Source organism: Trichoderma camerunense, assembly GCF_050948025.1.
Source record: "Trichoderma camerunense strain CBS 138272 chromosome Unknown V8C40scaffold_19, whole genome shotgun sequence".
Lineage (NCBI taxonomy): Eukaryota > Fungi > Ascomycota > Sordariomycetes > Hypocreales > Hypocreaceae > Trichoderma > Trichoderma camerunense.
The window spans coordinates 827,666-849,335 of NW_028145351.1; the positions used below are offsets into that span (position 1 = coordinate 827,666).

The 21,670-nt window shown below is 48.4% G+C and overlaps 8 protein-coding genes across 8 annotated transcripts; 4 read left to right on the forward strand and 4 right to left on the reverse strand.

The window, feature by feature from the left end:
* Nucleotides 1-69: 69 nt before the first annotated feature.
* On the reverse strand, nucleotides 70-1,738 carry V8C40DRAFT_282251 (amidohydrolase family protein; the record flags this gene model as incomplete). The annotated part of the gene is made up of 1 exon (XM_083221764.1): nucleotides 70-1,738. The coding sequence occupies one exon, from the start codon at nucleotides 1,736-1,738 to the stop codon at nucleotides 320-322; it is 1,419 nt and encodes a 472-aa protein (XP_083069365.1). The 3' UTR covers nucleotides 70-319.
* Nucleotides 1,739-2,451: 713 nt separating this feature from the next.
* On the forward strand, nucleotides 2,452-4,109 carry V8C40DRAFT_255020 (Zn(II)2Cys6 transcription factor domain-containing protein). The gene is made up of 2 exons (XM_083217947.1): nucleotides 2,452-2,753; nucleotides 2,828-4,109. Exons 1-2 carry the CDS (start codon nucleotides 2,577-2,579, stop codon nucleotides 3,938-3,940), a joined length of 1,290 nt encoding a protein of 429 aa, XP_083069366.1. The 5' UTR covers nucleotides 2,452-2,576; the 3' UTR covers nucleotides 3,941-4,109.
* Nucleotides 4,052-6,935, reverse strand: V8C40DRAFT_255021 (GH92 family glycosyl hydrolase). Its single transcript, XM_083217948.1, has one exon. It carries the CDS (start codon nucleotides 6,670-6,672, stop codon nucleotides 4,093-4,095), a length of 2,580 nt encoding a protein of 859 aa, XP_083069367.1. The 5' UTR covers nucleotides 6,673-6,935; the 3' UTR covers nucleotides 4,052-4,092.
* A 607-nt stretch (nucleotides 6,936-7,542) lies between these two features.
* Nucleotides 7,543-8,702, reverse strand: V8C40DRAFT_255023 (NADP-dependent oxidoreductase). The gene has a single exon (XM_083217949.1). It carries the CDS (start codon nucleotides 8,659-8,661, stop codon nucleotides 7,600-7,602), a length of 1,062 nt encoding a protein of 353 aa, XP_083069368.1. The 5' UTR covers nucleotides 8,662-8,702; the 3' UTR covers nucleotides 7,543-7,599.
* Nucleotides 8,703-9,723: 1,021 nt separating this feature from the next.
* On the forward strand, nucleotides 9,724-12,098 carry V8C40DRAFT_255026 (heterokaryon incompatibility domain-containing protein). The gene has a single exon (XM_083217950.1). It carries the CDS (start codon nucleotides 9,774-9,776, stop codon nucleotides 11,745-11,747), a length of 1,974 nt encoding a protein of 657 aa, XP_083069369.1. The 5' UTR covers nucleotides 9,724-9,773; the 3' UTR covers nucleotides 11,748-12,098.
* On the reverse strand, nucleotides 12,098-15,819 carry V8C40DRAFT_282256 (uncharacterized protein; the record flags this gene model as incomplete). Its single annotated transcript, XM_083221765.1, has 2 exons — nucleotides 15,379-15,819; nucleotides 12,098-15,320 (listed from the first exon to the last, which is right to left on the reverse strand). The coding sequence occupies exons 1-2, from the start codon at nucleotides 15,780-15,782 to the stop codon at nucleotides 12,098-12,100; spliced, it is 3,627 nt and encodes a 1,208-aa protein (XP_083069370.1). The 5' UTR covers nucleotides 15,783-15,819.
* Nucleotides 15,820-17,792: 1,973 nt separating this feature from the next.
* On the forward strand, nucleotides 17,793-20,531 carry V8C40DRAFT_255029 (Ca2+ transporter). The gene is made up of 4 exons (XM_083217951.1): nucleotides 17,793-18,773; nucleotides 18,963-19,158; nucleotides 19,225-20,309; nucleotides 20,374-20,531. Exons 1-4 carry the CDS (start codon nucleotides 18,514-18,516, stop codon nucleotides 20,396-20,398), a joined length of 1,566 nt encoding a protein of 521 aa, XP_083069371.1. The 5' UTR covers nucleotides 17,793-18,513; the 3' UTR covers nucleotides 20,399-20,531.
* Nucleotides 20,532-20,620: 89 nt separating this feature from the next.
* On the forward strand, nucleotides 20,621-21,625 carry V8C40DRAFT_255032 (uncharacterized protein). Its single transcript, XM_083217952.1, has one exon. It carries the CDS (start codon nucleotides 20,711-20,713, stop codon nucleotides 21,419-21,421), a length of 711 nt encoding a protein of 236 aa, XP_083069372.1. The 5' UTR covers nucleotides 20,621-20,710; the 3' UTR covers nucleotides 21,422-21,625.
* Nucleotides 21,626-21,670: the final 45 nt, after the last annotated feature.

The window sequence follows — 21,670 nt, forward strand, 5'->3', positions numbered from 1 at the left end:
CCGGGGCGAATTGGAACGAAAAACGGGACGTCGAACAGTCTTGGCCAATGAGAGGGGCGGGTCATGACACACTCCCACCTCTCTCAATACCAGCGTATTACAAGCTAAGAAATTGTGACTTGAATTTTCGTCGAACCATAATTACGAGAGTAAAAAGAACAACTTGGACATGCATGGATTAATATGAATCATATTTCTAATTAATAATTATCTCAGAGCCACATGACAACATAAGCTACAAACAAAGGGGCGAGACTCAGCCTATCAATCAATCTATCAGGCATATCTCGCCTCAAAACAAAGAACCACAAGACCAGAATTACATGAAGAAATAAAACATTGCTCCAACTTGTAAGCCCAGCAAAGAGACCCAGCTCAATGCAATAGCTTTTCCAGCACCATTACCCGTGCCACTTCCAGATCCAGAGCTTCCAGATCCAGAACCCGACCCTGAACCAGATGAAGTCCCCGCCTTGGTGTAATTGGCAGGAGGATTCGACAGTCCAGTGCTATTGGCAACATCCTTATACTCGATTCCTCCAACCCACACTTTGGCAATATCCCTTGTGTTGGTGATGTTAGCCAGCGGGTCACTGTTGAGAAGAATCAAATCAGCCCTCATGCCAGGCGCAATCTTGCCTCGGTCCGCCAGCCTGTGGTGCTGAGCGGCGAGTTCAGTTGCTGCACGGAGGGCTTCAACTGTGGTCAATCCCGCTTCGACAAGGTTCTCCAGCTCAAAGTGAAGGCTTAGTCCGAATGGAACAGAGATGTTGGCGTTGATAACTCCCACGGCATCAGTGCCTGCCAAGATGGGGATACCGGCGGCGTGAATAGCCCTGACATTCTGATAAACATTCTCGTAGCTGTCTGGTCCGCCAATCTGGTGACCGGTAAAAGTCAATATAGCAGGGTTAGCAAACGCGTATCGAGCAATATTCATAGTCGGGGTGCTCCAGCTGTTGGTAGACCTGCGAGCCTTTAGGACGTTGGAGGCGTTGATGCGGCCGTTTGTAGGGATATGCTGGATTCCGTCCGTGCCCGAAAGGACCGCTTGTGTCCAGGCATCAAGGTCGGCAGCATGGGTCATGGACTGCTTGCCAAGGTTGTGAACCGCATCAACCAAAGCGTTCTGCATACTCTGGCTAGGTCCATTTAACTCGGCTGTAATTTTATAAAAATCGGAGTTGTTGCCAAAAGTGTAAGAAACGACTTCGGTGGCATTATCAGTTGGATAAATGAGGTACTGTGAAGAGAGATTGAAAGTTCGAGAGTGTTGGCTGCCGGGGCCGGTGGCGGGGATGCCAGCGGAGACAAACGAAGCTACACCTTCCAAGTTGCGGAGCGGCGCGCATTGTGTGTAGTTTCGACAAGCCATAGACATAGCTGTAGTAACTCCGTAAGAAGTCAGGGTTTCTAGTCCGGCAACGTTGGATATGTGGACGTGACAGTCGATCAGGCCGGGAATCAAAACACCTCCGTTGCCATCAACTGTGGTCTCGATGTTGCTGGTGTCATTGCTGATATTTTCACCATCGATGATGACGGTTTGGAGACCGGTGAGCTTAGTGCCGTCGAAAACACGAACATTCTTGATGGCTGTCTTGGTTCTAGGAGCGGGCTCTTGTCTGCGGATCATGTCGTTGGGGTCTGGGGTTCGCTCGTGTAATAGATGCTCAAGGCAGGCAAAGGTGCCTTGTGAGAGCACTGCGGCGAGAGTAAGGAATTGAATGGGTTTCATTTTGGGATATAATATAATATGAATAGTAGAAAAAATAGGAGAAAAAAACTAAGTTGTCAATTGAAGAGGTATAATGAGCGTCTAGAAGTGTAGTCCTATGCTCATCTGCCTTGAAGCTTGTCATGAATCTATTATTGTATTGCCAAGAGGGATGTCCAAAGTTATATACTCCATGATTTTCCTTTCTACGTCACCTTAATTATTCCCATCATCAACCCAATTCTGCCCAATCGACATCTATCATTGTGCATATTCGTACACTATGCCATTACCAGACACAACAGGGAAACATGCAAGGGCCTTTCATCTTGCCTTAGGGCTGATGCATTAATCAACGTGAAGCAATGTTAGGGATCAATCAGCCCACGAGGCTATGGCAGGATTGTACGAGCAAAGCCTGAATATTTTGATCAAACAGATCTGGCCCGTATTCAGTCAAGCGTACGAAGGCAATCTTGGTTAATTGGGCTTCCCTTTTGAAAGGATTGCGAAGGTGCAGGAAAGATGCATATTATGATGCATGGTCCAACCCACATCTGATTGGACAATACCATAGTGCTCATCAAGACGTGAAGCTAGCAGGGGTCAGGCTCGTACACTAAGTCGGAGAGGGATAGCTCAGGGGAGCCCATTTGCAGGCATTCAGCATTATTTCCGGGGCAGATCTCAAGTTGCTATTCTCGTATAGCCTCGTGGGCTTGGGCTAGAAGTGGCGTAACCTCCTCTCATGCACTTCGCCCGTGCGCCTTGTCTGACTTTTGCCTCATCGCCTACAACGGCCTCCAGCTGTCTGCCGTCTCCATCTTCTATTTGCAGTCTCCATCCCCTTGCTCCATAAATGCAACGGCCTGAGCGCCACTTGAATGCGGAGCAAGCCAAAGAGGCCAAACGAGAAATAATCAAACGAAGCCCCCGTTTGCATAAAACAGAGCCCAAAAAGATGGCTGGCGGCTCGCGAACATTCCACCACAAGTCCAGAAATGGCTGTAGCCGTTGCAAGAAGCGGCGTGTCAGGGTTCGTCCGTCCTGCTATTGTATCCTGTCCGTAAACTCTTGGCAGTCATGCTTATACATCTGTAATGGCGATAGTGTAATCTGCAGGCCCCGAGCTGTGCCAACTGTACGAGGCGAGGCGAGCTTTGTGACTATCGATTTCTCGGCAGAGACAGCCCGCAGAGGGCATCGTCTAGTCATGCTGCATATATGAAAAGAAGCAGCCACTCCGGTAGCTCGTCATCCCCAGAGGCGCCACTAGGGCCCGAGCTATCTTACATGTCTCCCGCTGCCCACTATCAGTCAGGCGTCGATGCTGGGTCTATAAGAGCGGCATCTCACCCTACCGCTGAGAGCTTGGCGTTGTGTCTACTTGAAGACGACGAGAGTCATCTTATCCCCGACGAGCTTGTAGACCAAGCAGATGCGAGTGAATTCCTTGAGCATAACATGGCTGTCGTCTCAACTCTTCACGACAAGTCCACCGACTCACTTCTCCGACCAGACGGCGACAATACCAAATCAGATCTAGTTGCATACCAGCATCAGATTGCGGCATCGAGCAAGTTCCGCAAGTCGGTTGGCGCCATCAGCGACCGCAACTGGTTCACCGTCCTCGTCTTTGCCATCTCAGTCCTCATCTTCCACTTCGACATTCACAGAAGAGCAAAACGCGGGCTCGCTGACAATGAATTTTTGGAACCAATAATGGCTCTACGTGGAGCCGCCCTGTTGGGTATGGAATTGGGGCCATATCTCATGAAGAGCAAACTGCTCGCTGCCGCCAGAAGGCGAATTGAGGCCGAGAACCCGCCGTGGGACGATCTCGCCGAGCAGGCTATAACGAACCTCGAGTTAATAAACAAGACTTCGTCCCCGCTCCGAAGCCGCGGGATCTGCAAAGATGCCCTCAATAAGTTACAGTTCTGGCTTAGACTGTGTAAGTCGAAGCCACGCACATGGCTGCACTTTGTATGGTGGCCTGGGGCCATCGACCAAGAATATCTGGATCTTTTGGGAACGAATGATCCCATGGCGCTGGTAATTCTTGTACACTGGTGTGCAGTAATGAAGTCTTCGCCCAGAAAATGGTTCATGGAGGGATGGGCTGAAAACGTTGCGCGGCCAGCGATTGCGCAAATTGGGCCAGAGTGGGACGACACTGTGGCGTGGGCATTGTCAAGGATAAGGCCTGGCGTCAGCAGGTAATGTGATAACGACTTAATCGAATTTGTTTAGCTATAATTACTTGTAATGGACCTTTTTGGGTTATGATGGGGGTATTAGAATGCACATCATCCATAGAGAAAATTGAGGACTTGAGAAATTACATGTAGACATACCGCATCTAGGCTATAAGGCTATACTGTTCCCTCCTGTCCCCAGCTTGTTGGCTCATTACTCATCTCAAAGTCAATCCTGCTCGCCTTTACAATCTGCTTATGCTTCAACAATGGTTTGTGAACCTCCTCCCCATCGACCTTTAGGCTGTTCACATATGCCTTCCCCTCTGTACCCGCTCCCGGTGCCGAAATAACAAGCGTGTGCTCTTTTCCATCATCTCCAGGGCCAGGAGGCAACAAAATTTCCACTTCGTCAAAGAACGGCGTAGCTACAACGTACTCGTCGCTCGCCGGGTTGACAGGATAGAATCCTAACGCCGACAAGACATACCAGGCACTCATCTGCCCCAAATCCTCATTGCCACTCAGACCTGAAGCCGTTGCGTTGTAATTCTCCCAAGCAAGCTCACGGATCTGCCGTGCTGCGTCAGCGGGATATCCGATGGCAGAGTACAGATATGGGGCGTGATGCGACGGTTCGTTGCTGTGCATGTTGTGGCCGCCCGCGAAATATTCATCCATGCGAGCTTTCATAGCCTTCTTCCCACCTTTAAACAGCGAGGCTAGGCCGCCTACATCGTGCATCACATTCAATGTGTAGATCCACTTGTCTCCTTCGGTCCATCCCCAAGATTCATTCGCCCAGGTCCCGTTTGCATTGCGAGCTTGCATAAACTGCGTCTCTGGGTTCCAGAGCTTCCTGTAGTTTTGTGAGCGCTCTCTCAGCTCCTTTGCATGCTCGAGATCCCCTGCATGTTCGGCCACCACGGCAGCGGCATAGTCATCGAAGGAATAGTCGAGCGTACGGCTGGCGGATTCGGCCCAGCGATCGTTGTCGACCCATCCATGCTCGAGGTAGCTCGTTAGTCCAGCTCGACACTCGTATGGAGTGCTTGGCTCTCTGGAGTAGTAGAGAAGGTCAGTGTCGTTATCAGGAGGCACATATGCATCGACATAAACAGCGTCCCAAGCCTTGGCAGTGTCAAAATCATCGAAGCCTCTGATCAGAGCGTTTGCAATCACAGCGTCAACATGAGTCGCAATCATCTCGTTGTTCTCAATCATGTTGTTCCACAGAGGCAGTCGCCCAGACCAGTCGAATATTCGTAAAAGGGAGCGCATCATGGAGTCAACGCGCTCCGGAGCAAAGATGGTGAGCAGTGAGTGCTCTGCCCTGTAGGTATCCCATATCGACCACGACTGGTAATATGAATCGTTTGCTTCATGGACGCTGTCTGTATAACCACTGTAAAAGCGTCGGACGCCGCCTTCAGACGAGGTAGTAGGTTCGGAATAGTCGCTTGGATATTGGAGAGCATGGAACAGGCCAGAGTAAAAGATTGTCCGGGGATCGTGGTCCGAGTCGGTTTCGTTGACTCCAGAGATTTTAATTCTCCCTAGTCTCTCTAACCAGGCCGATTTGACATTTTCGACAGTGGTTTCAAACGTTGTCCCGTCCGGAATATCAATATCGAGATTCTTCCTGGCCTGCTCTACGCTAACATACGAGACTCCAGTCCTCACCTCGACCCTCTTGACCGATTTGTCAAAGGTGACATATGCACCCACAAACTTGTCTTCGATATACTTTTCTCCCTCATACAAATTTTCTGCGCGACTGACTCCATAGGAAGCGAAAGGCTCAGAAAAGCGCGACACAAAGTAGAGCCTAAAAGATTCGGGCTTGTCAGGGCCCAGCAGATATTCTTGTCGCTGGGAATTACTGCCTGACACCTCTTGAGTTTCCGGATCGATCTCAACATGACCGGTCCAGTTCAGTCGACTTGCTTGGATGGTGAAGTAAGGCTGCCGTGCCTGGGTATCGTGAAAATCGACGCGAAGATGACCGACATGCGCTGACGCGCTCAAGGCTACTTGTATGGAATTCTCATATCTATATCTCTCCGGATACTCTGACGCGTTTGCAGACAGGCCTTGAACGGTAAACTGGTCTTCTGGCTCAAACACATAATCTCGTCGTCTCACGCGGCCATTGGCACCCTCAGTCACATCCTTGTTAGGAATAAAATTAGCACCGCCGGGACATGGAGGACAAGCATCGCCAAGAAGGTCCGACGTCGCCTGTTCAGTAAGATTCCATCCAAATTCCCCTGCTGAATCCGCGTCGAGCGTCACCTCATACACGTACGGCGTGCTTCTCTCGTCTTCTTTTCTGAATGACAGACCTCGGTGCTGAAATAGGTGTCGGATCTCATCTCCTAGACCCGGCATGAGCGCTACATGGCCATTTTCGCCGATCCAAATCGCGGGCTGATGCGTTGCCTGGAAGCCGTGCATACGGCGATCGCGATCGTTGTAGGGCACCTGAGAGATGAAGTTTTCGCGCGTCTGCGGAGTCCATCGCGTCATCCCAAATGGCGGCGACACAGAGGGAATCATGCCACCGAGATCATTAGGATCGTAGCCCCTAGTACCGATGAGAGGGTTGACATATTGCAGGACACCTGCGTTGGCATGGTAATCGCTGTTTACGTTTGCTGCTGATGGCGGCGATTCATTTGCGGGGTCCGGGTGAGACGACAGAGCTGTCGTGGATGAAGCCAGAGAGAGAAAGATATATACTGATCGGCGTTTCATCGTTGGATTCGTGATATAACAGTGAATTTACTGATAACGCTCGCATCTGAAAGACGTGTGATGGAAGGATAATGAAAAGGAAGCCACAGTCAGCCACTGTATGTTCTTATGGAATGTCCGGCTAACAAGGACCAAGAACCAACCACCTGATTGCCAGGCAAGCGAATATGTTGCGATGTCACCCAACTTGAAGTTGCACGTAACTCAGGCTGCAGCTCTGTGATATAATAGAAAAGTCACCGCCTAAAGATCAAGGTCGTGACATTTATTCCGATTGCATTTAAGCCATTTCTCGGCCCATTCCGGCGGCACCGGTGTCGATCGTCCACTTTTTGCGGGGTACAGCTTGACATTTATACATCATATGATGTGAAATAAATAACTTGGCGATTTTATTATTTATTACTTTTGGTAATGTAGAACGCTGCTATTGGAATTGTCATGTATAAATATTGTTGATGCAGCCTTGCGTGTGGACTTGAACATTCACTACCTAACTTATAAACGTGACGCCAACAAGCAACACCACAAGCCAAGACATAATGCACACAGTAAGCAATAGCTCTTGTGACTGACAAAGAAAAGAAAGCCACAAGTGAGAAAAGTGCTACTAAGAGCGCAAATATTCTCGTATTCACTCAATCTTGAGCATTAGTATCGGCAGCCGTGGGTATTCATAGACGAAGATTCCGATGTCAGCCTCCGAATACCCGGTATTTATGCATTGGGTAGGTATATAAGCAGGTGAATAGCCGCACATTTCTGCCTCAAATCAATGACCTATTATTTTCTACTCTTCCCATGTCAATTCACGTCTTGTCACAATCATATAATAAAAGTTGATGAGACATCCATCGATGACTCAAGTAACTGCATAATCGATTTCTTTAACAACATCATCACTACCTATCATTCCATCGTGTTCCCTTAAATATCGACCTTGATCACAACCTTGCCCTTTGCCTTCTTCTGCTCAACCTTGTCATAAGCAGCCTGAAATTCCTCAAACTCAACAACGCTGTCAATCTGAGGCTTCAGCCCACGAGCATCAATAAAGTCGGCAATCTCCTTCAGATCTTCGCCCTTGCAGTCCATGAGGAACCAGGTGCTCTTCGCCAGCTTCTTAGTCACAGACTCTGGCTTCAACTCATCCGGGCCACCAACAACACTAAGCAAGACACCGTTCTCCTTGACGGCAGACCAGCATGAAGCCAAAGTCTGTCCACCAAGGCAATCCAAGATCAGGTCAACCTCACGAGAGGGATCCTCCTTAGCCCACTCATCAATGGATTGCTTCTTATAGTCGATAATTTCTGTGGCTCCAGCCTTCTTGGCAGCCTCGATATTTGCGCCGCTGCACTGAGCAACAACAGATCCGGCACCAGCAGCGGCAGCAAACTGAACAGCCCAGGTTCCGACGCTACCTCCGGCGCCAGTAATCAGGACTCTCAGCTTGCTGTTATAAGCCCTTGCGTCTGCATCACCTCGAATGCCATGCTTGTTGAGGGTTCCCTGGGTAAACACTCCTTGCCACGCAGTCAATGTGCTAAGTGGCGTTGCGGTGGCTTCAATCCAGTCTAGAGATTTGGGCTTCAAGGCCAGCTCCTCGGTGTGAACAATTGTGTATTCTCTCAAACATCCAGGGAATCTTGCATGGAGGCGAAAATACACTTCATCACCGGGCTTGAAAGGGCTGGACTCTGGTGAAGTGGCGACAATGCCAGCAGCCTCAGTTCCGGGAACACGCTCTCGGTTTGGTGGGAACAGCGATGGGTAGTTGACTTCCCATCCTAGTTCGCCGAGACAAGGCGCTGTGGCCTTGATCTTGATAAGATGGTCATCTGGACCAGCAGGTTTAGGAAGGGGAGTTTTCCGGAGCTCGAGGGTTGTGAGTTTAGGATCGATCTGATAGATAGCCCGGATGGTGGTGGGGAGGTTAGCAGAAGCCATTTTGACGAATTTGTTGGCAGTTGAGAAAAGGTTTGACATTATTCAGACACAGACAATGTGCAATGACAAGAGAAAAAAGCTTTTTTAACAATTACAACTCCTTTAATTCTTCAGAATCTTCCCGCCTTTTATAGTTTTCCCCCGCGCAAACATCTCCATCATGGTGATGTCCATTTTGCCATTCGGTAACCCCATCTACGGGTAGCCTTCCCGCCTACCAACCGGGTACCCAATCTTTTCAGCTGCCAAGCATCGAATCGGCGAGCCGTCCAGCTTCCAGACACGGCAGCAAAAACCTTAAAATTACTCTAACCTAAAGTACAGGCATGGCTTGAGAGGCGCCGCCCGGCAAACAAAGACCAAGACGGAAACGTGTTATGGGGCGATGCTTGTTAGGAACTAGAGATTCAGGGACTGCCGGGAATCGAGTGGATCGGTCACGGTTACGCCAGTCTGCGGCTTTTCTCTAATTATATCCACTCCAAAAGGCTACCATTTACCTTTATTGTCGAGAATGGATAATATGAAGGGTTCTACCGCCTAACAATACAGGCCAGATCCCTGCCGTCGTGATTCGGAGGTGCTTCCAGCGTCTTTTGCTTTGCTCCGTGCTCCGGTCTCCACTGGCCCGGGATCCGCTGCCGAAGTGTCCCAAAGTGGCAGCATATCCCGGTTCGGCAGATGGAAAACTGACTCGAATGGCGGTTTATACCATCTGATGATGCCCCAGATGATTTGAATGGAGGCAGCGTTTTGTTTCCTTTTTGGTGCATCATCACATTTTCTGTTGACTCCGTTACATGCTGTCACGATTACTATAACCACCTAGCTCCAGTTGAGGGATTAATAGGTGACAGCAATCTGCATACGCAAAATTCTTCTTGTTCAATGTTAATGCTACTTTCCACTGGTCAAGATTCCATAATGCCGTCACATCTGTATCACCTCTTCTATTTGTCATCCTCATAATACTCACCATCAACCGATTCAATTGCCATTATGAATGCCCCGTTCAATCTGTATACGGGCAAATTTGCCCAAGACTTCAGGCAACCATCTATTCCACCTATCACAACTCGCTCAGACCCTCCACAGCCTCCTCATTATCTCCGCATCTTCAGCAGCACGCCCTCTCGGCCCTTCATCTCAACATGCGCCTCATCAACACGCAAACCCTTGACTTGGAAGAATTCTTTGACATTTATGTCCCCGAATACGCCATTCTCTCCCACACGTGGGCCGATGGCGAAATCTCCCTCCAAGAGTGGGCTGATCGCAAGAACCGACGCTTCAAGCCCGGCTACCAGAAGATCATCTGGACTTGCGAAGAGGCTACTAGGGACAACCTGCAATATGTCTGGGTCGATACCAACTGCATCGATAAGACCAGCTCGGCGGAGCTTTCCGAGGCCATCAACTCCATGTTCAAATGGTACCGCCGGGCGCGCATGTGCTATGCGTATCTTGAAGATGTACCGCATATGAGCGTCGCAGAGTGTGAAGAACAGGGCAGCGCTTTTCGAGCAGCAAAGTGGTTTACCAGAGGCTGGACCCTGCAAGAGCTCATCGCACCACCAGAGGTCAAGTTTTTCTCTCAGGATTGGCAATCTATCGGGACGAAGGCCGACCTGGCGCTTTGCATTTCTGAAATCACTGGCATCGCATGGACATGCTTGCTCAAGCCCAAGTTCTCCAAATCCAATCCCCTTCGAGGGTACAGCGTTGCTCAGCGTCTTTCATGGGCTTCTCGTAGATCAACTACTCGCATCGAAGACCAGGCCTATTCTTTGATAGGCCTCTTTGACATTACGATGCCGCTGTTATACGGAGAGGGCCACGAGGCGTTTACGCGATTCCTGGGCGAAATTATCGGTAAATATCCCGACCATAGTTTCTTTGCTTCACAGCTACGGTATGTCGACTTTCTTCCACGATCGCCAAAGGAATTCTGTGACTCCCGCAACGTGGTAATTGGCAACTCGCCGCAGCTACAGAAACACTACACGCCAGTATCTCACTCGTATCCATTTCAGTTGACGAACACCGGACTGCAGATAACGTTGCCTATTGTACCTACTCTAGTACCACATTTCGTGTTTGGTGTTCTAGACTGCTGGGAGTATGACATGGATAGTACCCAGGCTACTCGTTCGGTGTCCCGCATATGGATTCCTCTACTGCAGAAGGATCATCCAGGCCTACGGCACTATTCACGGCTGCTATGGCCACAGGTCTTTTGTCCAGTGAAGCTCATCCGCAAGCATAGATTCATGCAGGTTACGCAAGCCGGTGAAGATGAAGAGCAAAGAGAGCAAACAACGACCACTGAGACAGCTTCAATACTTGACGTTGTCCAGCATGTTGACATTGCGTCCATGGACATACACAAGAGTATATTGATCAAGAATCCCTATGCAACTACAGTAGATGCGCCTCGCTGGCAGCCCCGTTTAGCTGGTAGCCCATTTTTGGTGTGCTTCCCGCGAGGCACAGGGGACTATCGTCTCTTGGGCATATATCCCAGCGAGAACGAGGTACAGGAGACACCTTGGTCTGCCCATAAACCACCCTTGTTACCTCTTATAATGCCACGGAAGATTTCGCGAATAAAGAGTACGAACACGGCGAACGAAGGAGACGAAACACCAAACGGCGAGGACATAGGGAACGATTTATATGGTGTAGTTGTCGTCTTTAAGAAGAGAGGATGCAGACCCGCCAAATGTACAGCAATATACTTAGCCAATATACCAGAGACGACAGATGGCTGCACAACATTCCGACCAAGCTGCAAAATCGTTCACGGCTGGAACTCTTCGCATAAGAACAACTTACACGAAGAAGACTTTGAAGATATGACCGATATCGACGCAAAGGATAACGTCTTCGTGGCCGCGCAAAAATTCCCATGCCCTTCGAAAAACAGCACAGAAGGGTTAGAGCCCCGATTCTTGGGCTTGGTTCAAGTTGTCTTCGATAAAGCCGACATGATGGATGAAGTAAGTTTGTCGTCAAGTGGAGGGATGAGGGCGGCGGAAGGAATTCTGCAGTACTTCGGTGTCGAGGATTCGGATGAAGATGTTGGGAGTGTGGGCACAAACATGAGAGCAAACTTTCGAATATGAGTCAACCATGGTAGACGGGCAATGGTTCAGATATATTGTTAATAGGACTAATGAGGATACCATCTACATCAGTATTAATTATTTATCTACTTTTGAATAGCTCTCATGTTGGCTTACATTCCGTCACCGCTTATATGGAGAGTCGACGTTGTAGGTTGATGCCTACTCACTCCGTATCGTCTATGCGAGAAGCGATGATAATTGGAAACGTGCAGCTACCCAGTATTTTTACTCATCGCATTCAGTCTTTGAGGCCAACACATGTGTAGATGAGAGAGAAGATATACTTAGAATTTCACCGACCCTTTTTGTCATATCCATATTCTATCAGATGGGCCATTGACCTCACCTCATAACCTAATGATTCTATCAAATTCATCTCCCCGATCCGTGTTTCTCCAGCCATTTTCAAAGCTCTTATTGGAAACGAATAAATCTCGAGGAGTGCAGCCATTAGCATCCATTGCGGATGTTTGTGCGTCAGCGTCTATAAGAAGTTTCATGATTATGTTTCTCGAGGTGAGTTTTCTATCTCGCATCCATGTGCAAATTTTATACTGTACCAACGCGCTTACCACTGAGTGAAGGGGCGTTCGCCGATGATTGTCCAAACAATTAACATTGGCGTTCCATTTCATTATGAGGTTCCAGACAATGTTCTCTCTCAAGCTTTGCGCAGCGACATGCAACGGGGTCGCGCCGTCACATCCTCTGCAGGGCGCGTTAGGGTCAATATTGCAGTATTCTAAGAAGAACTCCACAATTTTAACGTTGCCTCTTTGTATAGCAAGAGACAGTGGTGTCTCATAGCAAAAGTCTTCTGGTGTTAAGTCAACAGGCGACCGTGCGTAATCATCACCTCGGCGTGGGAGGTGATGACTGTGCCACTTATTATCAAGGCAACTCGCTCTGGGCGTTCGTAGCTCCGGGTCAACTCCAAATTCTACAACGAGACACACCAGCATTTTCCGGACACACTCATCGAAGGTACCCCCTATTATCACGATATGTATTGCATCGAATCTGCACTTTCCGTTGGGCTCTGGTGGTGATATATCCCAGTTTCTTGTCATGTATAAGTATTCAACAATATGGGAGTTACAGTGAAAGAGAGCCATATGAAACGGGCTGAGCCCCCATTTGTTTGTCAAGTTTGGGTCGACACTGGGTTTCGTCAAAAGTAATCTCATTACCTCAAGCCTTCCCAGGATTGCTGCCAAATGAAGAGCTGTGTTTCCGTCATCGTCCTGTCGATTCACGTCGACGCTCCATTTTGGGTCCAAAAGCGTACGAATTGTGGGCAAGTCCTCTGCTCCGCAAGCAAGGTGAAGAGCTGGCCTTTTTCCAAATTCAACCTTGTTTCGAAACTGCGAGGGGGTGGTGCAAAATTTCTCTGCCCAATATTCGATAAAAATATTCAACCCTCGTGCAAAATAGTATTCAAAATCCTTGGTCCCCAGTCGATCGTCAGCCCCCCATTCAAGCAACAACTTCACCAGTTCTGGTCTGTTCCGGTGAACTGCTTCCCTTAAAGGAGAATTTTCCGCCGTAGCAGTTGGGCCGCCATTGATATTTGCACCACATGCCAGTAGATATTGGGCCGTTTTATAATGACCTCGTTTCACAGCGACATTAAGCGCTGTGTCATCATCAGTCGTTTCACAGTCGATACGCGCCCCGTTTTCTACCAACATTTTGACGGCAGGGAGGTGTCCATATTCAGCGGCACAATATAGAGCCGTGCGACCGAGTGAATCTGGTGAATTAATGTGCGCCTTATTTTCAAGGAGTATCTCGAGGATAGGAACGTGTCCTTTTGTAGCAGCTATTTGAAGACGCGGGTTTCGGGGTGCCTTTGCAAATAAATCTTTTAGATGTCGCCAACTGCCTTCTTTTTTTAGAACTCTTTTCATAAGAACGGTTAATCCATAGTTGGCCGCCAATTGAGCTTGTCCACTTAATGGCTCTCCATAATACGACTCCCTCTCCCCGAATGTCGTCCAAAGACGTACGCTGTCGCTTAACTCCATCCATGAATCAAGGATATCTAACTTTTCAGAGAAAAAGTTTGAATACTCCGTTATTGTTTTGTCACTCCGCTCGCCAGAATGTTTAAAATGCTCAGTCCAATGCCGTATTGCGTAATCAAAAAAAGGATATCGAAGTTTTCTCTCGCCGTAATCCTCAATTGTCTCAACCAGAAAAGCATCCTTATCCCTGCAGTAGACGTCGCAGAAATAGGAAATACATTCAGATGCCAGTTCTGACTGCTCCAATTCAACATTAGACAATGAAAACCAAGGCATCGCCTCGGAGATTGGAACTCGGCGCGTTAAAAAATTGTATGCGCTGTGGTGGACCAAAGTTACAGTATCGTTTGTTATGCTTAGGAAATGGCCGCAGTACGCCAGTTTTCCTCGCAAGATTGTGACGCTATCAAGCAGCCCGGTTGGCTTGATCTCTAGAGCGGTAGCAAGTTCGTTGAGTGACAGCGGCCGAACTGTAAACGTGCACCACCGAAGAATATCCAAAGTTAGGCCTCTCTGGGTGCTTTCAACTTGTTGAAAGATTCTTTCATATAGAGCATCAAGTCCCTGAGGAAGTTGGTTTAAACTCTCTTCCACTTCCGATATTTCCATGGTTTGAAGATCTTTCACAGTGAAGCTTACCCACAGATATGTGCCGGCGGATTTTTCCATTAAACATTCTTTAACGTGATTCGCTAGCTCAGTTGTATATTGCTTGCTTTCAGACAACTCTGCGACACGTGTTGAAATATACTGCTCAAGCCCGCGATTGACCTCAGTTTTTGCATCTGGATCAAGGCGAATTCTTGGAAATTGACCAAGCGATGCTCCAAAAATTTGAGGATACTCCCGACTCAACACAATTATTTTGAGCTTAGGTGACGTGCTTGTGATTTTCTTGAGATTTTTAAGCAGGAGCTCCAGTGAGATTGGCTCACACTCATCCAGACCGTCAATGATGCAAGTCGTCTGCGAGTCTCCAAGGTCGTTCACCATTGTGAGAAAGAATTTCCAAACCGTTTCAAATGAGTTCTGAGAAAATAGCTGCTCCCTTTGTACTTCATAACTGGGAAGTATATGTCCGATAAGTTCTTTTTTCTGCTCCAGAAGTTGAAAGAGTATTCCCCTAATGATGGCAACAGCGTTGTTGCGCGTATTGTCGTTGGCATCACAGAAAAAGTAAGTTGAATAGCGGGTTTTCCCATCATCGGTAGAGAGAAAACAGCTCGAGAGGTACTCTGTAAGGTAAATCGATAACATGGTTTTTCCAAGGCCAGGGCCGCCTGATATCCAGAGCAGCCCACCATCAGAAGCCCTCCATTCGACAAACTCTTTTTTCTCAGCAATCCAGTCGCAAGTGCCTTGTACAAGCTCTCCTTTGGAGTTTATAAGCTTGGCACGATCAGTCGCAGGGTCCGTGATAAACAGAGCCTGCAGACATTTTAGAGAATCGGGGCTTGGATTAGCTGCTTGTGCAATTGTGTTGAGTTTGGTATCAATGGAATTATATCCGGTTTGTATATCTCCAGAGATTGCTAAAATGCGACTAATGGCGTACGTTTAGCCCATGCATATACATTTACAATCCGCTGTTCTCTGCTTACAGGTTAATGTGAGTGTTGAGTGAGTTATACTCATGATCCAGGTTGTCGGAGAGCTTTGAAATATTTGCTTCTTGTTTCAGGCCAGTGATAGCTCGCCAAGTCTTCTTTTGAATTGAATCATGGCAATTAAATGAGATCTTTTGCAGGAGATCTTGTAATGATTGCACATGCCATTCGCACCGAGTCAATATTTTACCAATATCTTCTGTTTGCAGAGACGTTGTATTTTGTATTTGTTTAGCAAGCGATGCGAGGCTTTCGAGACGTTCAATTTTTTGTTGTATTTGGTTCGGACCATCTTGGAATTGGTTGGCGACAGATTTGGCCAGCTTGATGGTCTTAAACAGGACTTCGGCAAATTGCTCAGCAGCGGCCACAGCGCCAATGATTTCAAATCCCGACATATTAAGCAAAATATTTTCTTTACGAAAATATGTTAAGGGTTGAAAGGATGAGATTTCACTCGATTAGTATGAAACTGAAAGGGTGAGGTGCCTACCTACATTTCAATGTTGTCAGGCTCTGATAAGGCAACTAACATATATGCGTGTCACTGTCGGATTGGCTCGACTCCGCCGCAAGGCATACCTATGTGTAGCATTTCCGCCACTCGTTGAAAAAGCCTCGTTTGCTCAATCGGCCGCATCGTTTTCAGGACTTGTGTAAGTGTCTTCTCTGTCTTTTCAGATATAGCTAGGTGCATATATGTTGTGAGAAAACGGTAGCAAGATAGACAAAATAGCATCAAGCAACTTTAAAGTTCAGTCGTTCTCCGTGCTAACAGCCGCAATCCGGCAGCTTCCCAAGATGATCTGAGTAATGGTGAAATAGCCCGCACTGGAGCAGGCCGACACTAGAAACAGATACTCCCAAGAATGTTCGATAAACTGTTTATATTCAGAATAATCCGAAGCTGCAGGGTAGGGAGGTTTACTATGTATTGGATTACTGAATCGGCGATGTCTCCCAACACCTATCTAATCATCGCGAGCTAGGGACGTAAGGAACAGCGAGTCATAACATCCCAAAAAGAGGGAAAATTCATTTTTTGCTTTATATCTTATGAGGTGATATAGCTACTTCGGTCTCGTACTGTAAATAAGATCATGAAGATTATGGGAACTTAGCTTGTTTTTAATGGAGACTACCTAGGTAGAGTGGTGTTCTGCTTCTACTCTGCTCTGGAATGAGTAGAAATAAAACATTGCTATAATTATTCAGGTAAGACCATCATTTTTTTTTTTTTTCATCTTCCAACATTATCGCGTACAAGAAGCTGTATGTTATTGACACATTACGGGACATTGATCCTTACATGTCAGGCCAGGTAGACTTACGTGGCTAGAGATCTCGCTTGCAGCCCCAAGTGCAGGGTCCTGGGCCGATCTCCAGGAAAAGACCAGCGTGTGGAGAAGAACCGCAGGTCCCCTGAATAAGGGTGCACGGATGATTACGACCTACTTCTTGTCATTGTTAGAGAACAACTATAGAGGTAAAACGGTAGATATTAAATGGTTAAATAAATGTATTGTAATTGGCTGTGTCTTGTTTGACAACAGCTCAGTTCAAGTTTCATCTCCTCAACATTACATGGCGACACCACCAAAAGGGCCTCGCAATCCCGGGTCGGTTCAACACACCGGTTCTCCGCCAATGCCTTATGCGCATCTTCTCGTCACCGCTAAACTGCGGCGCCAAGATATTTAGAACCGGCAACTATTTCGCAGCAAATTGGATTGCCCTCGGGGATTTGTAGGCCGCTAAAATTGGGACACCCCATCGCCCACGTAATGGCATGCACGGGAGCGGCTTTTTTCTGTCTTCATCTCTGTTGAATCCCACTGGCTGGCTTAATCCCGCGGGAGGCCGCACCGATACCCTTTTGTGATTAACATGCCGGATCCTTTGCGAAGGGCTGCTCGAGAGTTTTGCTGTAAGAAGTGTAAAAGTGAGTATATGGCTCAGTTTGTTTCGTCATGAATGCGTTTATTACTTTGGAGACAGGTTGAGGGATATCCTAAAGAGGCAGTTATCCATCATTCCCCTCTAAAAGGGGCCAATTGAGGGCTTGATGCATCATCACCACCAAAACTCAACAATCAATCTCTCAGCTACATCATCGCCAATAGTACTGCTGCTATTCCGATACGCACGTACACACACATACACCCCCTACTTCACATCCCTGTAACGGGGGTTTGCAGCAGCAACTTGTACGGAGTAGATTGAACGGTAACAATGCGCTGACTTGCAACTTTGCCCAATTCCAGCTAGCCTCACAGCTGCAATGCCGGGACTGGAGCCTCATTCACCAGCTAGCCGCTGAAAAGTTGCAGTAGTCTCATCAACCGCACTCCAACGAAATGAGCGAACTGAAGCGCGTCTCTCCTATTCTTCTCTCTACCGTAGTTACTCTTTTGCTCTCGATATTTTCACTTTTTGCATTTAGCCTTTTCTCCTCATCGACATCATCGGCTGCCTCCGTCATCCGTCAGCAGCCTCTCAGCGTGAGAGATTTGTTTTGCCTTTTGCCTCCTCTACTCTACTCTAACTGCCCCGAAAAGCCGAAATCTCACGATGCCGCCCATTGGGAATTCCTTGCCCTGCAAACCCTTGGCCTTCCCCCGAATAAAGTGGCGCCAGGTCCCGGATCCCCGTTCAAAAGAGGTGGGCCTTTGTCGTGGGCTTCATTTAGCCCCTGTTTCCTCTTCTTTTTCCCCCCTATGCATATGACCAGCTTCTTCGTTTTTTCTTCTCTTCGCCAGCATGACGATGGGCTGCCCCCAGTCTCGTTATCCCTCTTCATCGTGAGTTTTCGCCGCTTCTGCTTTCCCACAAGCGGTCGCGTGCGCCTGACGCAGTTTGACCTTTTCGCCGCTCGTTTTCCTTAATCTTTTATTCTTCTCTTCCATTTTTGAAACACGCCGCGACACACTTTACTTTTATTACTATCCATTTTATTCTACGTCTGCTCCACGGTACAGACGGATTCCACACGTGCTTGTCCATACAACCCACCTCGTACGACCCGACGTAGATAAAAGTCTGGTAGTACGAATAGCTCGTATCTTTTGTTTGAATCCCTCGACAAGACCGCGGCCTGGCTGGAGCGGCAGCGCCTGGTCCGATAGCTAGATGGCTCTGATTGTGGATATTGTGCGATCGGTCCTGTGCACCTCATGGCTTAACGTCTTGCTTGTCTTTGTGCCCATCGGCTATGTGGCCTATTTTCTCAACATCAATTCAACCCTCATCTTCATCTTCAACGCTCTCGCTATTGTGCCTTTATCTTCCTTACTCACGGATGTCACGGAGAAGATTGCCAGCGATGCCGGCGATACCGTTGGCGCCATCCTCAACATAAGCCTCGGTAACCTCGTCGAGCTGATCTTATTGTGAGTCGAGCACCTTGCTGTCCCCTTCCTTGAAGCTTGACATGTTCCAGCTTCTTCCCTCTTTGCCCCTCCATGCTAACCTGAGTCATCTGCTTGTAGTATGTAAGTCGAACTAGTCTCACGCGAGCAACGAAGATCCCATCGATACGGCTCGTCATTATATATTGCCCGCCATACTAATTTGCCCAGTGTCGCCCTTAAGAATGACCAGATCCGCGTCGTCCAGGCGTCGATCCTCGGATCTATCCTTGTGAATCTGCTTCTGATTCTCGGTTCTGCGCTCCTCACAACAAAGCTTCCCGATCAAGAGTTTTTGCACGATGCCGCTGGCACGCAGCTTCTCGGATCCCTCCTCTTCGTGTCGGTCTTTACCTTTCTGATGCCTGTAAGCTGTCACCACTCTCGCCTACTGCTATGTCATATACGTACTGATCCTCGTTCTCTGTTATAGACTGCTTTCGATCACACTTTCAAAGGACAAGAAGGCGCAGAGAGCATGAGTCTCAAGATGAGCAGAATTTCTGCCGTCATGATTCTGCTCATTTATATCCTATACTTTTTCCACGAAATCAAGACCCGAACCCCTCCTCACGACGTCGAAGCTGTACCCCAGGACGAAGAAAACGACGATGCCACGCTATTCGACGGCCAGGACCACGTTCCTCTTCGACCTATGCCTCTCTCTTCAGACGCGCTGAATGGCTCTCAGGCAGCTCCCCGAACCGTTCGATTTGTCGATGTCAGCCCTACATCGGAACATGCGCCTCTCAAGGAGGGCGAACGAGACAGCTTGGATGGATTGGACGACAATGACGGCGAATTGGATAACGAAGACTATCTGGAGAATGGAGAGCCCAAGGAGGAGGCTAGCGAAGGTCTGTTTCAGTCGTCCAGACGGGGCAAGACACGAGCTCGCTCATTGTCGCTAGGCTCGAGCCGGGGAGCGATGAGCGAAACATCAGAGGGAGGAGACCGCACCGAGCTGATGGCACCGTACCTTACGACAAGACAAATCCTCCGCGACAGCCACGTCAATCTCGACCGCATCGTTGCTAAACCGAGACATGTCTCGTTCGGAGCCAAGACGGACCGCGTCATTTCCTACGTGATGCTGATCCTGACCTCGACCTTCATGTCCGTCTCGGCCGAGTTTCTTGCCAGCGCCATCGACGATGTGATTCGCCAGGGTCATTTGTCTGAGTCCCTCATTGGTCTCATCATCATGCCCATTGTTGGCAACGTCGCCGAGTACGCAACTGTGGTTGTCGTTGCAGCAAGAGACAACATGGGACTTGCGCTGGCAGTCTCGGTTGGCTCATCGATCCAAATTGCGCTCTGCGTGACTCCATTGACGGTCATTGCGGGCTGGATCATGGATCGGCCGCTGATGCTGACATTCAATCTCTTTGAGATTGCCACTCTCTTTGGATCTGTTTTGTTGGTGAACTTTTTGATTCTTGGTGAGGGAGTAAGTGGCCCGCTGCGATCCAGTGGTCTTAAGGGCGGATTAATGTGTGCATGTTATGTGATTATCGGGTAAGTCGAAATCTTGTCTCTACAACTCTTAACTGATATAGGCGTTTACTAACATTTGTAACAGACTCGGGGCGTATCTGTCTCCCTAGCATGATGGAGTTATACACTTCAGGTATTTTGTATACATAGAATTTCTGCATTCTGCGATAAAAGCAGTACCAAATAATTAGACATGTATCTACTAGAGCTAATCATAATGAACAAAAATTCGTCAAAAGAACATTGAAGCTTCTCCAATATTTGGTGGTGGGCGGACATTACATAATCACATCATCTTGCTAGGGAGCATCTAGTGTTGCCTAACTTCGACTCTTCAACTCATACATGTAAACCTAAATTTTGTCATGTTGTAATGCAAGGTCGCGATTCATCTTTTCTTCTTCTTCTCTCAATACACGGTCATGCGGCGTGAGAGGGATGACTCTGATGATGAAGACATTCCGCTGCATCACAAACGCCCGTTTGGCGCTGGGCTGAAGCGCAAGAAGATTGAGTTTGTCAAAGCCACAGACGCAGACGCAAGCAACACAATCAAGAATCTGGGCAAAGAAACCGCCTCTATCGGAGATGTCTACGCCAGCATAGTCTTAGGCGGCAGCTCTAGGGATTCATCATCAAAACCTGAGGGCACTAGCGATGAAAAGGACCACCAAAAGGAGGACGCTGCTGAGAAAGAGCTGGAACCTCCCATTTGTCCCGTCTGCTCTCTTCCCATCACGACGACGCTGCAGCAACACGAGGCCTCGCTTGCCCATCAAGTCAGCCTGGAACACTCCCATCCTCCATCTGCACTAGATCGATCGCGCATGGGTTTGAAAGCCCTGGAATCTCAGGGCTGGGACCCCGATTCCCGCCTTGGCCTGGGCCGAGAAGGCGAGGGCTCCCGGTTCCCGATCAAGGTAGCCCGGAAAGAGGACACGCTGGGAATCGGGGCTACTCGTACGCAGCCAAAGCAGGCGGTTCAAGAGAAGCCTCGAGCTCTGACTGGCAAGGAAATGCGCGCTCTGGCGGACAAGGAGAGACGAAAAGGAGAGAGGCTACAGGCTGAGATCTATGGACGGGTGGATGTGGAGAAGTATCTCAGGGGGAATGGAGGTGAGGATGGCTTATGAGAAGTACAAAGAGCACAAAAAAGACGAATAATAGACTGCAGATGGCCTGGATATAGATGTGGTTGGAGGAAACCGAGTTCCAGCTTGGTCGTGTGATGTTTTGCTATGCCCGTGCATGCCTGTACATGTGTAGGTATACTACTCGTATCCACGCCCCCGGCACGAGGTGTGGCATGATTCCATCCATTCCATATCGAGCTCTGAGACCCTTGAAGTCTCTAAAGGGAATAACCTCCAGTGGATGTTCTT

Excerpts from the sequence above, each read along its gene's own strand:
- V8C40DRAFT_255020 (XM_083217947.1), top strand. The coding sequence starts at position 2,577 with ATGCAACGGCCTGAGCGCCACTTGAATGCGGAGCAAGCCAAAGAGGCC. Across the intron at positions 2,754-2,827 it reads GCAAGAAGCGGCGTGTCAGG|TGTAATCTGCAGGCCCCGAG; the intron begins GTTCGTCCGTCC and ends TAATGGCGATAG.
- V8C40DRAFT_255021 (XM_083217948.1), bottom strand. The coding sequence starts at position 6,672 with ATGAAACGCCGATCAGTATATATCTTTCTCTCTCTGGCTTCATCCACG.
- V8C40DRAFT_255023 (XM_083217949.1), bottom strand. The coding sequence starts at position 8,661 with ATGTCAAACCTTTTCTCAACTGCCAACAAATTCGTCAAAATGGCTTCT.
- V8C40DRAFT_255026 (XM_083217950.1), top strand. The coding sequence starts at position 9,774 with ATGCGCCTCATCAACACGCAAACCCTTGACTTGGAAGAATTCTTTGAC.
- V8C40DRAFT_255029 (XM_083217951.1), top strand. The coding sequence starts at position 18,514 with ATGGCTCTGATTGTGGATATTGTGCGATCGGTCCTGTGCACCTCATGG. Across the intron at positions 18,774-18,962 it reads CTCGTCGAGCTGATCTTATT|TGTCGCCCTTAAGAATGACC; the intron begins GTGAGTCGAGCA and ends TAATTTGCCCAG. Across the intron at positions 19,159-19,224 it reads TCTTTACCTTTCTGATGCCT|ACTGCTTTCGATCACACTTT; the intron begins GTAAGCTGTCAC and ends TCTCTGTTATAG.
- V8C40DRAFT_255032 (XM_083217952.1), top strand. The coding sequence starts at position 20,711 with ATGCGGCGTGAGAGGGATGACTCTGATGATGAAGACATTCCGCTGCAT.